This window comes from Neopelma chrysocephalum, unplaced genomic scaffold (genome assembly GCF_003984885.1).
Source record: "Neopelma chrysocephalum unplaced genomic scaffold, ASM398488v2 Primary Assembly neopelma1_23, whole genome shotgun sequence".
Taxonomy (NCBI): domain Eukaryota; kingdom Metazoa; phylum Chordata; class Aves; order Passeriformes; family Pipridae; genus Neopelma; species Neopelma chrysocephalum.
This window is the reverse complement of record NW_020897691.1, coordinates 15,474,864-15,492,078: the sequence shown is the minus strand read 5'-3', so window position 1 is coordinate 15,492,078 and position 17,215 is coordinate 15,474,864. Positions and strand designations below refer to the sequence as shown.

The 17,215-nt window shown below is 37.6% G+C and overlaps 1 protein-coding gene across 3 annotated transcripts in view; it reads right to left on the bottom strand.

The window, feature by feature from the left end:
* Positions 1-2,282: 2,282 nt before the first annotated feature.
* TAB2 (TGF-beta activated kinase 1 (MAP3K7) binding protein 2) overlaps positions 2,283-17,215 on the bottom strand; it is a 62,661-nt gene continuing 47,728 nt past the window's right edge. For all 3 annotated transcript variants that reach the window (XM_027687869.1, XM_027687886.1, XM_027687877.1), the window contains 5 exons: positions 15,650-17,162; positions 8,639-8,799; positions 7,909-8,002; positions 6,540-6,620; positions 2,283-4,336 (listed from right to left, as the gene is read on the bottom strand). In XM_027687869.1, the coding sequence (XP_027543670.1) occupies positions 4,191-4,336; positions 6,540-6,620; positions 7,909-8,002; positions 8,639-8,799; positions 15,650-17,162 (1,995 nt within the window). In that variant the 3' untranslated portion in view covers positions 2,283-4,190. The remainder of the gene's footprint in view (positions 4,337-6,539; positions 6,621-7,908; positions 8,003-8,638; positions 8,800-15,649; positions 17,163-17,215) is intronic.

Below are 17,215 nucleotides of genomic sequence, written 5' to 3'. Positions count from 1 at the left end.
AAATCAAAGACTGTTCCTCAAAGTAAGCAATAAAAGAGCTATTCAAGCAGTCAGCTTAAAAGGGAATACCCTGTTATTATTCTACTCTGTACCCATGAAAGGAATCAAAAGTTTAAAGCTAATTTCTATTTTCTGTTCAACTTACAAGGGTATTTTAAGAAATAAAGAGACAAATAAAATATCTTTTTTCTTGCTAAAGTTAGAATTAGATATTCCTGGGAGTTGCTGTGCATTCAGAAGCTGCATTATATATGCTGTTAATTAACTGTATTGTAAAGTTTCTGCCACTGCTTTGTAGCAATACTCCCATTTTAGAATACCAACATAGTATTGAAAAGGATAAATACTTGGTAAATTCAATAGTTGGCTTTTTTTTCAATTATTTGTTCTATATCTTTAATCAAGTCTCCCTTTAATTTGTGTCCAGGCTCCAATGTACACTCATAGCAGAGGAATTTGACTGAAGAAATGTAGTACTGATAAAGATACTTTTGTCCCTGGTCATCTACAAAATACACTGAAGGTAGACATTTTGAGACCACAAAATTGATTAAATTCACACAAATAATGCAAATACACAGACAGTCACAAATACCAACCATGCAGCTTATAAACCAATCTATCATTAGCTTGAGACTGAAGATACTGAATCTCACAATTAATATGAATTTCAGAGGTGCCACACCTAACCCCATGCCCAACAGAATAGCTCTGTCGAGTGGCAATTGCACAAGACAAATGTTTTTCTAATTTATCTAGAAAGGTGGCAAGGTGAACAGTCAGTTCCACAGAGATGATGACACACAACAGCCTGTTACCATCTCTTTGTCTCAGTTCTGTTGCTACATTTTTAATGTTACCCCTATTCTGAGACTTGACCAAGTGATAATCTTATGCATTCACAAAAAACAGGAGCATCTCTGAAAGCCAGGAAGGACAGTGCCTTCCTGCCAAAGAGTTGGTTTTTTTTTTTACAGTTACAGAGATCTCTGACAAAGATAGTACAGAAAAGTAAAGTCATAAATCAGCATCCAAGATAAACTACCGATGTACACAATACAAAGTTTAACCTTACTGCAAATGTTTCTTTTTTTATAGTTATCCTCTATGAGGAAGAAAATTTAAAAAATATCAGCAGCGAAATCCAGTCCTATTTCATCCTTTTAACTGAAACCAATAAAGACATACTATAGTGATATGTCACTATACCGGTATCAGCTTGAAGGAAGTGCTGACGATACACATGACCTGAAATACACAAAGGACATAAAACCCCTGAAGGTGAAGGCAAAAGTCTGTAGAAGAGGTGACACTGGAGACATAATTTCTCTTATCCCACTATTCCAGGATCATTTATTGAACAGACTGCCCAATACACACTCATACTGTGTGGATGGCTCTGCAGAGCTAACTGGAGCTAGGATGTAAATTTTTTTTTCCCTTCAGAAAAATAACTCTCAAATAAATGCAGGGAAAAGATCAATTATGCATTTTATAGAATGAGCAGAATTCCATCTTACCTATTTTCCAAATATGCTCATTCCACCCCACAGCTGACTGGAGTTTGTTGTTTGCTTTTTAAATACAGCTGCCCTCCTTGCTCCAACCACTTTATTTCCTACTGCAGATTAAGGCACTCCAGTTGAATGTGTTAAGGAAAGTTTTTTGCTGGATCTGCAGTTAGTTTTTTGCTAGATCTGTTTACAGAGGCCTCATGAAGGACTTTTACACAGCATCACTGTGTCGCAGGAAAGCCCAACTCCAAGTACTAAATGTCTGCTTAGACAGGGTCCATGGGGGAAAGACGTGTCTAGGAACACTGCATATCTCACAGCACTTATTATATACATAGCACCAAAATACAGTTTAACCATGTTCATCCTTTAAACGATGCTTATATTAATGTAACTATATCATCTATTGCCCTGGAGAAAGTGGTTACCCATTTTGATTAGAAAAATATTTTTAAAATCGTAAACCTCTGAAGCATGAAGTAAAAAGGGCCTGTGTCCAGCTTATTACTTTATGAGTAAGTGAACTGGTCTTTGGTCAGGAAACAATTCAGTCAGTGCAACTTTATGAAATACATTCCATACCCTCCCTGAATTAAACAGAATAGTGCCTGGGAGGAGAGACACAAGGTTCTACAAGACAAAAGCTTAAAGTAAAAACTCTGGTCATAAGAAATCATCCTACTTTTAATACTGTTAATGCTTATTGTTCCATTGAGTATTCTGTTGCTCCACAGCATGGAAAAAGCAAACAAATCACAGAAGAAAACATTAGAATATAATTTTTTTTTAATTTTTATAAATAACTTATCTGTTACAAAGGCAGTTTACCCAGCTAAATCACAAAACCATCAACTCAAGATATCCAAATTAGGTTTTATTAATAAACAGGTAAAAACTGATTTGTCAATCTTCACATAGAACTGCAGATGAAGCTGAAAAACAAGGCCTCATTTTATAAACAAAATGCATTGAATGCAAGTGCTTTGGGTCTACTGCCTAATTACCTGGGATTGACATTTTCTTCCCACATAAAAAAATGCAAAGCCTTCAAAACAAAGGCCTCTGTGCATTCACATAGATCACTTGTAAAACTCCTAATAAAAGTGTCCACTGGCAGATGTTTACAGTGGGTGACAGTCTACTGTATCTTTTGCTACATTGTTAGCACTCCCTCCAGCCTCACACTAAGTGCTGCTGCTACATAATTCTTTGTGTGCCGTCTTTCATGCATATTGTACTGGAATTCCATTTTCTTGATCTCAGTTACATACATCCCCGATCATGTGAGTATTTTCCTTAAAAAAATAGATCATCAAAATACAAGAGATGCTTGAGGTTGCTTCAGTGTTCAAGTCTGTTTGATTTCTCTTTTCCAGCCTTTATTTCAGTTGTCCTAAATATTGCTATCCTTGTTTTCTATAAATATGAGACTTCACCACAAAGTCAGGTTTATAAACTGGCTGCCAAAACAGGAAAGCATTTAAAGTCCTTGAACAAAGCTGTACGATGCTGCTGCTGTTGATTTTGGCACTGTATGTACTTCCCCAATGAATCTCTCTTCAGGAGTCTGCAAGACACCCAGCAGATGAAGCAAGCTCAACTCGGATGCTGATCTGTTGGTGGGTTGAAAGTTTCCTAGTATAAAGTTTCCTTATGCCAGACAAAATGCTACCTTTGTGTCACCCACCGTAAAACTCAGTGTACAGAGTGAACTATATGTGTAACTCTTCAAACTTTTCCTGCATTTTTACCACGCTGCATCTGCAGGTCTTCACAGATCATCAGCATTTACAAGAGCAATGTACAGAACGAGCAGAGGAAAGCTATTTTGTGCATAGTTTCTTATTAATGCTCTTATTTTAAGGCATTGCTTCTCTCAGATAAAAGCTTAAAAAAAGGGACATGATCGTGCTTAATCACTTAAAGGGAAAAAAAGAAAGTTAACAAAAAGACTATTAAACTATACATACAGAATTACAAGAAAATAATAAAGGTGAAGAAAAGAAATCACTTAAAGCAGGCCCTAGAGCTATGTACAGTAGGAAAAGCTTTGGGGTATTTCACTGTGTGTATTGTACAGACAACGCATGCAGTTTTTCCTTTTCAACTTTAGACGTAATTGTACTGATTTCTGGCTTCACAGAGATGTTTTCAGGGAAGACAAGGCAAAGAGTACCACTGATTCATGAAGCTCTTCCTTTTTTCAAAGGCACTATGTGGCAGCAAACAGTTTAAATATTTAAACCTTGTTCCTTTTAAGATCTCCTCTGTGCATGTAGTGTTTCACTGAGAGCTCTGAAAACAAAAACACTAGCACTCTATTCCCTTCCCCTGTCAAAATTCAGTAGTGACATCGGGGCAAAGAAGAGGATGGGCAACACCCAGGCACTGAACATGGTGTTTGTTATTGGGACAATGGTAATACTGTACATGGTTTAGGCAGCTGGCAAGTCTTTCAGCAGATTACCCTTCAGCCGGTCAATCTCAACTGCCTGCAGCACAACACTGAGGTATTGCTTGCTCTGTGGGCTGACACTGAACATTAGCAAAATACCATCTCCTCACAACTTCGATTTTACAAAATCCTACGCATAAATGCTTTTTTTTGCCCCCCAGTGACTGGATAATTCCTTGTATGTTTGCTGTGGTTTTACAGAAGGTAATGGGCCTGTTGGCTCAGAAATGCCTGGGCATTTCACACTGTTCACAGCGATTTAAGGCCGGATGATTTAAAAAAGTACAGGCGGTACAGCTCCACTGAGCTCCCTCATCTTCATCTGTGTCTGGAACAGTCTTTGGTGTTTTCACAATGGACCTCTGATCTGTGACACGAAAGAGATAAGATAAGAAGTTACTAACCAAGAACAGTATGGAAAGAATTTTGAGATTATTTTTTTTTTCAGTAACTGAGAACTATCTTGTTCCTCTGAGAACAGCACAGTTATTACAAGTGACAGAAGCAGCTTTTTACCACCCCCTTGACTACAGCTTGATTGTAAGTCAGCCAAAAGGCACAAGGTGAAACTATAAAAAGCAAGTTTCCCATCCCTTCACTCTGCCTTCTTCCTTTCCGCCATCAGTTCAAAGCTATTGCATGGAAAGCAGATAAAATTTAGAAATTAATCAGCAGAGGAAACATGCGCAAGATTTAGAAGTCTGAGGTCTAAAATTCATTATGCCAAGAATGCTCTGTAACCTTCTGGCACGTTTAACTTTTTGACCCTAAAATGAGTATCAGCAGTTCTTCCTCAAGCCAGCTCAGCAGGCAGATACATTAAAGAAAAAACAATGCCTGGCTCTGTCATGCTACAGAGTAATGCTCCTAACCATACACGTGCATCTTTTTGCATGATGTGTTAGACTATTTTAAAAGAGAAAAGAAGAAAAGAGAAAAGGGATGAAAAAGATGAAAAGAGAAATGAGTGACTTCTCAAGTTAAAGGTTCCCAGTTTAGGCAACTGCAAAGTCCTTCATCCCATTATTTCAACTGCAGGACGTCTCATCAGCAACTAGACAATGTCAATTGCTGCAAAACGACAGTAAGATCTTCATAAAGTACAACAGTACTGATCACAACTGCAAGAAGAATTATTTTTCTTTCTTTCGGGAACAGCCGTAATTGTGGATTAAGTCAAAGCCTATGTGACAGTTAATTTTAAGTTAATTCAGTTTAACTGAAAATTAAAGTTAACGAACAATTAAGATACACCGGTGATACTTTTTTAAAAAGAAAGAAGAAAAGGAAGACAATTGATAAAGGGACTTCAGGGCTTTATAAACCAGTTAGGGTTAATTTTGCATTTTCAAGATTGAATCAAACCTTAAATTTTGGAGTTCCTAGAAGATAAGCTAATGGAAATGTTAACAATTAGTCACAGAAAATTAATTTAAATTTTCTTCTTTGATAGGGTAATTTTTATTTACTGTAAAGGGAACTACAGTAAATAAATAGTTGACAAAACTTCTTATAAATTCTTTATAGTTCAGCTGTAAAATGTATCTAATAGGATACATTTTACATTGTATGCATGGATTTAACTTCAGTCAGTATTTTCACTAACAGCTCAGATAAAAGATAAAGAAAGAGCTTCATAAAGCATGAAAAACAGTATCAGTTTGGAGATGTTACAAACAGTCTAGAAGACAAAGAAGGTCCTATTTATCTAGACCATTTTACAATACAGAATGGTCAGAAATCTGTTAAGATGAGATTCTGTACCAACAGTTACTGCACACAATAAGGACCAATCACACACATACATATTATGTGGAGAACTTCCTGGACAGAAAGATTGCACAGAAACATTAGTGGATTATCTATTTCATTTGGTTGTCTGTCTAAAGTTCATAGTATGATGCTGTTGCAAACAAGTTAATTTCATTCTCTGCTTTATGTAACACACAAGAGGTAATTATTCTGCTTTGTTTGACATCTTGAGAGGGAAGAAAATAAGTAATGTACCAATGACAAGCAGAATGTGTAAGACTGGCTAATATTCAGCAATACTGACTGCCCTACCGGGCTACATTACTTTCCTCTTCAACTAGCTAGAACTATATGTAACAATAGTCAGAAGAGACTTTCATGTAATTTGTTAATACAAACTCTTCAGTAGTCAAGAAGTCCAGTCAGGGTAATCAAACTGAGTTATTGCTATATGTAAGCAAATCCACTCTTCACCACAATGACCAAGTCATATGAGTTTCACTCATCCCTAAGCAATGTACCTCATGCTCATTTTTAAAGACAGATGGATACTTCCATTTACTTAAACTACCTTCCAATATATTATCCATCTTTAACATAACCCATTTAATATACTTCTCTTTCCTGAATGTACAAATAGAGAGGACACAAGAGCAAACAGAAGCATAATTACTGCCAATACAAATAAAATGCAAGGTTCATATACTTTTGAAGAAATCTATTCCATAATCAACATTAAAATAGATTTGTAAATTAGAACTTGATGTTAGATGCAAACCAAGTATTTGAATTAAATCCAAATTTTACCAGTACAATACCTTTGGGTTTTGGTGGCACGGGACCAAGAAATCCAATATTATCGTAAAAATTATGAATAGCGCTGGGATTAAAATGTGGTCCTAAAAGTAAAAAAAAAAAAGGTGCAGCAGTTTAAAAAAAATAAATCTGAGTCGGGAAGCATGTCAATTTTTTTTTTCTGGCAGTAATTCTGTAACAGTACTATTATTCCCTTATCACCTTTTATATCAAGGTGTCAATACAGACCCAAGTGAGATATAAGCGATGTCAACAATACACTTTAAGAAACTTATTGCCCAAAATACGCAACCTAGAGACAGAATCCAGCAGATTAAACTCCTTAAAGGTATCTTTTTCTGCTATGCTTTAACACTGTTCTATTAGTAAATTTTAGGTTTTTCTAAATTGCAACTATACTCAGAGATACATGCTTAGAATTAATACTCAGAGGAAGTCCTACATCCAATTTACTGTAACAAACAGATAAAAGAAGTCACCTGCAATTTAAATATTCTATTTCAGGTCAGGTTTTTAGTGCAGCATTACATTCAGTACACCTGTCTACCTTCTCCTTAACTGCAGGTATATTGTCTGAAGGAGAACTTCCATGGCTTATGTCTGAACTGACCTAACAGCTCACTGCTGCTGGAAGGGGGAAGCATTGGTTCCTTCTGTCTCACTATCTCAGTTCTCCCGACCCATGCCTCTCCCTCACATGAGCTGTAGCAAGCTCTTCCAGCAATGCAACAGTTTTTGCTTGGCTCGTGGACAGAATTAGCTCTGCAAAGGGTCTAAAAGACTAATACAGAGCCAGAGCTCAGTTAAGTGGCATAAGAGGGAAGCAGGAAGAGAGCGGGATCTCTTGTTGGCAGCTCTTGAATTGGCTCAGCTGTCTCATAATTTCACCCTCATGACCACAGGCTGTGTCCCTGCAGACAAGGAAAGTGGAAGGAGGAGAGCACACTGGAAATTACAACTGTAGTTTATATTTACTAACTTGAGAGGCTGAATACAGACAGACGTGGAAGACAAAAGAGAGAGATGGACACATATGTATAGCTGTATGGTTTAAAAAACTTTTTTTCTCGCTTTGATACTCAGATAACCAGATTTTTCCCCCCAGCATTTATTAAATAAATGGCATCACAAGTTTCTCTCTTCTGAGCCAAGTATGAAACAGGAACAACCGTGGAATTAGGAAAATCATAAAGCCAACAAAAACAAGCATAAAAGACAGTTACTTCCATGGTTTCGCTCAAACTAATGTGATGATTTTGCAAACAGTGTCCATCACTTATAACACAGACTCTTTTGATAAATGCAGACAGTGAAAAAAAAAAGAAAAAAAATCAACATTTACAGTTGCTGATGTACTAAGACATACTGTACCTCTTGCTTGAAAAAGATCAATCTCTTTGGTTAGGCAATCTATGTCTATCTGCAGCTGTCTGTTACAACTTCTCAACTGTTGCATTTCTTCCAGCTGGAAAAATAAATCTGCCTGTTAGACTAAATTTCCCCACTTTATTAACAGTTATCATTCACACACAGGTAGACAGCATTTAGTTATTTTAGAAATGAAGATTAAAAATCTTCCCTTATGACCACCTTTCTTTTAATCCAAGCATGATCTTATAAAAATCCTTCAAACCCATTTACTAATTCTCTCACATCAGGCTTCAGAGCTGACTGAACAACTCCAGACTGTGGTCAGGACATAGCCAATGGTCCACCAAATCAACGGCTGAATGCACTGAAAACTGGTGCATTAAATCGGTTTCCTCAAGATTGGTATATGCACAAAGACCAAAGAATATTTGGTGTGGAAAGCAGTATGAGTATTAAATTGTAGTCTGAAATGTTAGAAAGGACTAGCAGGCCAAACCTTTTGTGACTGCCTTTAAAAGCAATACTTCACAAAGCAATTAGTGAACTGCAAGGCTGTGGTTAAATAACGCATATTTAGTCTTTACTCTGAGCTACACTGTTTACCAGCTTAATTCTAGCTATACTGCCTGTCACTAGTATATTGTCCATATATGAACAACTCTTCCTTCAATTTATTGTGACAGACCACACTTGTGGTTTAGGTTGATAGCCTACAGACGTTTCAACTTACTGATGGAATTTGGGAAACAGAATTCGATCTTTTCAGGCGCCTTCGTGTTAGATTATTCTCCATTTCATTGACCTCTGCTTTTAGTTTATCCAACTTTTTCTTTTGAACCTCAAGTTCTCGTTGAAGTCGCTCCATCCTGGCCTTCTGGTGTACCAGTAAAGCTGCAATACATAAAGTCCCATTTTATCTACTTTATTATCCTTCACATGGCAACATCAGATAAAGAAGCAAGTTAGTATCCTTCTGGGAAAATACAGACAAAACCACTGCTTTTCCGTTTTCCTCACAAGAAAATCTCTGTCATAAGACAGAATGTGCTGTATTTTTGAAAGCAGCACAAATTAATTATAGACAAGTGAATAAAATGAGTCATACATCATAATAGAGGACCACGCAAAATTTAACTGTAATCTCTAAAAACCTACAAGAATGACTACCAGAAGCCAACAACAAATGTTTCTTTGCACTGCATTCAGCCTCACCACTGTAAAACAGCATAAAGAGGATAGACAACTGCAATATGCAGCACTAGATATGTTTATTGCTCTTAAGATTGGAACATAATCCAGTGTTCATCATAACAGGGCACACCAACTGAAACTAAACCAGAAATAAGCAATATGACTAGGAAACAGTGATATTTATCACAGAGGCTGGATTGTATGTAATTTTATCCCTAAACTATGGTGCAGAACCATTAGCTCAGCTTCTAACACTGCTTGCTATTTGTAAAGCAAAAGGTATGAGGAGACCCAATTTAGAAACAATGAAGTTAGCATTTAAACCACAGCTTTTTAAAGGTACAAAGAATGTATGCAGCAGAAGATGCAAATTCATGCAGTTTAATGAGTTCATTTCATTGAAAGTAGATTTACTATTAAATATCACCACAAAAGCAGATAACACTGCTCAAAGCAACCTTCTACAAAAAAAGTATTTCTTTAAATAAATCCAGCAATCATTTCAACTTCTTCATAGCCATTAATTCATCCATTAAATCAGTAATTCACACAAATTGGGAGCAGTTTCATAGACCATGGATACTTTTATAGCACCGAAGACATTATAAAAAAGTAGCAATAACAAGACGTTCCAAAAGACTGAATGTGCCTCACAAAGGTCTTTAAGTCAAACTCTAGCTGTAACATAATATTTAGTTCATCATGATTTCTTCAGGTACCAAAAAATTAGAAGCACTCAAATTTGGTTGCCTAGGTTTCCTGAGTAGTAGCAAAGGAAAAAATAGCACATCAAAAAGATGCAACTTTCCACATCTCTGGCAGGCAGAACTGTCTTCTGCTGCAACTCCTGCCTGTTCATTCATTCCCACATCATATTTTGTCTTCCAGAGGTTCTTCAAAAATAGGAACCATGCCAAACTATTTTTGTACAGTGTTACAGACTGCAAAGCCTTACTGAGATCCAGTCTAGGCTTTTGAGTCACATGTTCACAAGATACTGAAATGACAAAGCTGATGAAGCTTCTGCTAGGTTTCGATCAAATCAGAGAAGTTTGCATAAAGAGGTACCTTCATTTCAGGTCAAAGTAGTCACACCATAGTTAAAGCTGCAACTGTGCTCATATGTAATATAAAAATGTAATAACTGAAATCTCAAGGTAAAGATTTTTGTTGAATTATCAGTTAAGCGTTCTCAAAAGACAATATCCCCTCTTGAAAAGTCTTTTAAAAATAGTGGAAGAAACTTTTCTCATTTATGAACCCCAGTAGTTACAAATGCAGTTGCAACTATAAAGAAATGAAATCAAAAGCTACTTTGTCTCTATTCCTGCAGGGAGAATACAGGCCCTTTTTCCTTCTACACTTAATTTCCACTTTTAGACAGTCTCTTCTATTTTTACTGCTTTGGTATTACTGCTGAGACAACATCTCAAAGCTCAGGTTATTGGTACTTGACCTGCAGCAACACAGCTGTGCTCTACTGACCAGACTCAGAACTCTTCCGATCTACAGATGTAGGCTGCTGGCATGCAGCCAGTACCACTGGATGTGGTAGGTACGGAAAAATGTTACCAGAATATCTCCAGGTGGCACAGCATGGACTCAAGACTTTGACCTGTGCATCCCCCCCCTCCTTTTTTGTTTCAGCTACTCTCGTAAAAGGGAAAACCACCACAAATTCTCATTTCAATGTTCTCCCACTTCTGTGGTTTAGAAATTTAGTTGTCATGGAACCGCACAAGGGGCAGAAGGCACTGATGGATGCCCACAGCACTATTACTTGCTCTACATTTTCACACCAGGTCTGTAAAGTGATGCCATTTATTCTCCTACCAGCTTTGTGACTACTTTATCATTTTACAATTTCAAATCCCAACAAGTTTTGAAAACACTCATTACAAAACTACCATTATGATTAAGGAAGAATCACTTGATATTAACTCAGTCACAGAATATTCTGATTTGGAAGGGATCCAGAAAGATCATTGAGTCCAGCTCTTAAGCGAATGGTCCATATGGTGGGAATTGAACCTGTGACCTTGGCATTATTAGCACCATGCTCTAAACAACTGCATTCTGTATTGCTATGCTATACTTCTACCACTAAAAGTAATCTGGATAAGGAATTCGAAGACATTAGTTTAAGTGGAGACTTTCACACAGAATTTGGCAATTTTCCTTAAATACAAAACGGGCAGCTGCAGAAAAAAAAATGAGTTGGGGAAGACAAACCCCTCCTCATATCCCACTGCATTATTTATAAATGTAAACCGGCAATTTAGGTATTCAGCTCCCTCTAGCGTTGCTCAGAGCAACTGAAAACGTTCAGAAAAACACTGCAGTTCAACTTCTTAATTACGTGCAAACAAGGTACTTCAATTTTTTTCAACTTCTGCATGTTTGCATTCAACAGACTGACAAGCACATTACACTTAATAATCTAGCAGATGCCACTGCTTCTTTGGATATTCAAAGTGCATATTTTTCACACAAAGGCTGTATATCATTATAATTACAGAGAGTATGAAAGTCTAGAGGACAAAAGTTCGCTCTTCCTCTCCTAGAGACCTACTCAGTCGGGTTCTGAGTACACTTGTAAGTTCAGAAATGCAGGCATACTTGTTTTCTCAAGGCCTCTTTGAATGTGAATTTTAAATCTAGAGTGTCTTCTGTTATTGTGTTTCTAAGCTAATCTGGGAATGCAATGATTTCACCCTATTCTACAGACCTATGAATTTCTGAGATTTCTTGGTTTGCCAAATATGGAGGGGAATTCTGGCAACGCAATTACTCTGCGGCAGTAGGTTTGTGAAAGTCTCAGGACACACTTATGTTGGTGCATGTTTTCAAAATCTGTCTTTGAAGCTGCACAGAATTCAGTCATTTGATATGCAACTTCAATAGTTCAAACTGAATTTTTTTTTTTTGTTCTCCCTTTTCAACACTCTCTTCATTTAATTTTTTAAAGAGAGCATCACTGAAGAGTGGGGCCTGACATAGAGAGCCAAATATAAGGCTGCATTTTTTTCTTAGATCACATGATGCAATGGGCTCATAGCCTCTTGGAGCATGGGGCACAGCTGTATCTCATTGAAGTATTTTTTTTCCTAAGCATCTACAAGGACTGATAGCAATTTGGGAAACTTCTTTCCTGCAGCTTTTTTTATTTTTGAAAATTTTAAAAAGCTCCAAGAAGCCAAAGCAAGAACAGAGCAAAATGTTAATTTAATTATCTAGTTTATCAATTCACTTATTTACATTAAAAACACAGTGGCAAGAATTGCTAAGCAAACATGCACCCACATATATACCACCTATAGATGGTATCAACGATTCACTCTGCATACCATCCCCTTCCCAGGCTAAAGACAATAATCAGACAGTCAAAGCCATGTAATACTTAACTAAGGGACTTAAGCTCCCAAGTAAGAAATGTCTACCTAAAGATTTTATTACACAATTATGCATTTTCTTGATGGGATGTCTTCCCATTATACAGATGGAAAGCTACACACAGAATGAACAACTATTAAATAATGATTTAGCCTCACTATTCAACACATGAGTACATGCAGAGTGAACACACACCATAGCAACATATCTGAGTACAGAATTTTCCGTTTCTAACAGGATTTCACTTTTTTCATCCATAAGAGACTTTAAACTAAATTATACATTGAAATCTCACCTACTTCATATCAATAAAACTAATTATAAATTGAAATCTCTGCTAAATAATGGGAACCAATATTCCTCTACATACAGAGAACTGATACTAAACACATTGGCATAAAAATGCATCCTCTTTCGGCTGTCCTTTTGGGCATGCACCTAGCATTACTCTTCTCACAGCTTTATTAATTCTTACTGACTTCAGTAGCGGATGCAGATGCTGAACATTTCCACAAGCATGTCCACAGTATCTCAAACGGGAATCCCAGAAAATGAGAAACATCCATTAGCAACCACTTCTGATAAGTCTGGTGAGTTTCTTAGCATCACAGAGTCAGTGCCAGAGATATAACCGAGCATTCCACGGTAACAACAATCATTTTTTTCTGAGCAGTACTCACTCCTTTTCACACTACATAATCTCCAGATTTGGCAGCAAACAAGACAGAGATCTGGGGAAGTCACCTACTATCTGCTGCGACTTACTTGGGAGGACAAAGAGAAATCTAATCGTGGAAGGAGACTGGAGTGCCTACACACATAATTAAGTAAAGCTTCTCAGATGGCAGACAGCAGCAGATAGGTCCAACACATCTTCTGTTCTCCTGGGTTGGACCACGCATATAAATGTAAAGCAAATAAAAAAGTACAGGAAACTTTCTTTGACACCAAAGCAACTCCACCTTCTACCCCAAGGCTCCTTCTACTCCAAGCCAGTTTCAGTTCTTCTTGCCAAGATAAGGAGCATTCTGGCAGAAATGGAAAAGCTGATGAAAATACATTTTTCTCTAATCATGGCCAGAGAAACTACTCATCTGTTCTGGTTAAAATTAGAATGAGACAATCACCTCGTATGGAAGGTTTTTGGCACAGTCTGGCTAAATTATAAGCACTTTAGAACACAACCTCACAAAAGAAAGCATCAAGCAACTCAAATCCCTTCTTGTATATAATAGAAAAAAACCCATTGCTAAGTAAAAGAAACATGTTTAAAGGCAATAATTAGGACTTTCAGGTATCAATTCTATACAAGCAAGCCTATCACAGACTTCACCTTTCCAAAGATTAAATAATAATGAAAATGTAAAAAATACTGCATTTACCGCAGCAGAAATTAAGTACATATGCCAGAAATCTTCTGGATGTAAAGAACTTCGGAAGCATGAGTATACCTTATATGAACTAGTGAAAGACACAGAAAGGTGATCTTTCCCTGAGGTCCCTAAAGCTGCACCAACCCACATCATGCATCTACACTTCATCTAAAAGCTGCATTTATGTCTTGGCTTCAGGAAGAGTTGGGCTCCACAGCAGGTATGAGGTCAACACTTCTGAACTCTTATGTTGTGTATCAAGCTTGCCTCATCTTGATAAACTCAATGCTGATACCTGCAGCCTATAGAGACTGTGCAGGTTACAGTGGCCATCGCTACCAAGAGTACAAGAGGTAAAGAACTAGACCTGGTAGAAGTCAGTGCCATCAGAAAGGCAAAACAGGAGAAAGGGATACCCTACATCAAAAAGTACTCAAAATGCAGAATGCTTGGGAAGCAAGTTCATGATTTAGAAGAGTATTTAGAGCCTAAGGACAAGATTTCAGCTGCTTCATTTCTGGGTATATAAAATCTTCTAGGACTAAAACTAAAAGAACCAGTCAAGTCTCCCTTCAAACTAAGGAAAGGGAATATGACTTCTGGGGGCCAATTTGTTTTCCTTATCTACAGATGAGTAATTTTCCGAAGTTCTTTAACTACGCACTGAATGTAAAAGACAGTCTAGGACGATGAGCTTTTGGTTTTCACACCTAACCTTTAGAAACTTTTGAGTTAGGATTGACTACTCCTCACCAAAGATAATTACATCCAGAAGTAGTGCACAAGCTATAATCAGTGTTCATTTACTTCATATAGTATTCCGGATGCAGTCGTGGCTTCTAGTCTCCTGATCACTGTACTTACTTACATAAAACAAAATGGCTAAATTCATATGAAGAATGTTTACAGTGGGCATGGAACAAGCCCGTTTTTCTAATTCTGAACTGTTTGGTAGGTCCAAAGAGGACCAATGAGGTCAAAGACAAATTATTTTGACAACTTCTCCTGAATACTGCTTAAATATCCTAAAACTCATTCAGCATCTTTATATAAAACAAGTCCACAGGAGGGTTAATAAACCATCAAGTATGTAATAAAAGCATGCAAACCCATGAAAACAGAAGAAAAAAGATTAACAGGTTATATTGCCATATCACATATTTTAAGTTTTACCCTTCCATTACCACTGATCCTGTAAAACAGCTAACTTTGGTGTGGTGTTCCTTCTAACGTTTTATAACGTAACAGAATTAAGTACCAAGACTTTAACATTTTTATTGTCAGGCACACAGTAGGGAACATGGAGGCCAAGACTTCATCCCATTAATTGCTTTCGAAGTCTGCTTCTCTTCTTTCTTAAATAACACTTGCAAAAAGAAAAAATGGGAACATTACGCAATGGAAACAGTATCTCAACTGATTTAAAAATCTGACATTGGACTTGTACCTTAAGTCATTAAGACAAGTTGAATAAGAGTAGATGTTTCTTTCAGAACAACATAAAAATGAAGATGTTATGACTCCATTTCATTAAACAGATAACATATCTACTTAAGACAAACAGAAGAATTATCTCCAAGTATTCAGTTACATGTCTTTACCATAAAAAGAAATCTGTGATTTGCTTATGAAGCACTTTTATTTATTTAGAAATGCTCATGAATGCTAAAGTTGACAATACCGTATTAACATCACAAAGGTTACTAACTGTTTTCTGTTCTGTAATCTACACACTGAATGGACAACCTGGTCAAAATCTCTACGATTTATATTAAGAATATTACCTTGCGTGTAGGCAGCATCATCAGATCCCATACTCAATTTCCGTGCATCACTGATCCTATCCACATGTGCTAAAACAGGGTCAGTAAGATGCTGGATACCCTCTGGTTCAACATAGTGATCAGGAAGGTTTAGAAGGTTTGTAGGTTCAAAAGTTGGGGATACTACCCCTGGGGAAACTGCAGGGGGCTTATTTGGAGAAACTGTAATTTTAAAAGTATATTTTGTGTTAGGCTGTGTAACCACCACTCGAGGAGAGGTTGCAGTGGTGCTGTTGCCCACTGCTCGACTCTTGGGTGGATGGTGATGAATAAATGCAGGACCCATGCTTACTTGACCAGACATATTCCTAGCAGTAGTAGATACTCCAGGATTTGTTGATATGAAAAGCGTGGGCTGGTTCCGCACAAGTTGATCATCTCCTGTTGTAGCATTTGCTGAAATGTAGACCTTGGGCTGACCACGTGTGATCACTTCATCAGTATTTGGAGGACTGGCCGATATGTAAACAGTGGGTTGACTTCTACTTAATGTCTGGCTGTTGAGGGAAGAGGGAGCAGTGGAGGTGCGAGGGCCAGTTGAACGCAACTTAGAAGTACTATTTCTTTGTGGTGGTTCAAGTTTGATTTCAATTTGGTTTTTGCGAGGTCCTGTGGATATATTCTGAATGTTGTATTGGCTGTGAGCAGAAGATTGAGAGCTACCAGATGAATGAATCATAGGTGCTTGTGGAGTAGTAGGAGAACTGATAGGCATGTAGACGTGAGAAGTCTGGTGGCCTTGCTGGTTTGGCTGTGTTGAGTGTTGCGATGAGGTATGTGGCGTAGTACTGGATGTAGGAATAGTAGTCCAGGGACTTGGCTGCGAAGGCTGGTAGACTTGCTGAGGGTGCGCGGGATTAAACTGAGATGCCCAGCCTGGTTGTTGCTGTGTCTGTCTAGAGGTACCACTGGGAGCTGTGATGTAAGGCCTAATATAGATAGAATTTCCCTGTGGACTGTTAAGTACAGGAGGAGGTACACCATGTATGTGCAAAGATGTAGGGGTATTGCGACCAGGCTGAATGTTTGGGGCTAAAGTTACCATGATGGGGTTGAATCTGGGCGTTTGTTGAGACAAGTTAGATACTCCTTTGCTGCCTAGGTGAAATCCAAGATGCTGCCCTGGATTAGAAGTACTAACTGTATTAGCCATCCCAAAGACATTAAATCCTTGTGGAACCTGCGCAGGTGCTGTCTGTGGTTCCTGTTGAAACAGTTCATTGTTGGACTGACTGGTTTGAAGGTGTCCATCACTAACACTGTGAGCTAGAGTCCTACTTCCATTCATTCTACTTCCTTCTCTTCCGTGGGGATAGACATTCTGTGACTGCAAATCCAAATTAAGAGATGTCATGTGATTTCGTAGTCCAGGAATCCCAGAATCATCCGAAAAACTTAGGTCTCCTTCACCGTAGAGATACTTTGTGCTCTCCTGAGAGAGAACTGCACAACAGGCATCCAAATTATTGTTATTCTATAAAAGACAGATGCAAGTTTGACATTAGTGATTAAATATTGTCATAGTTA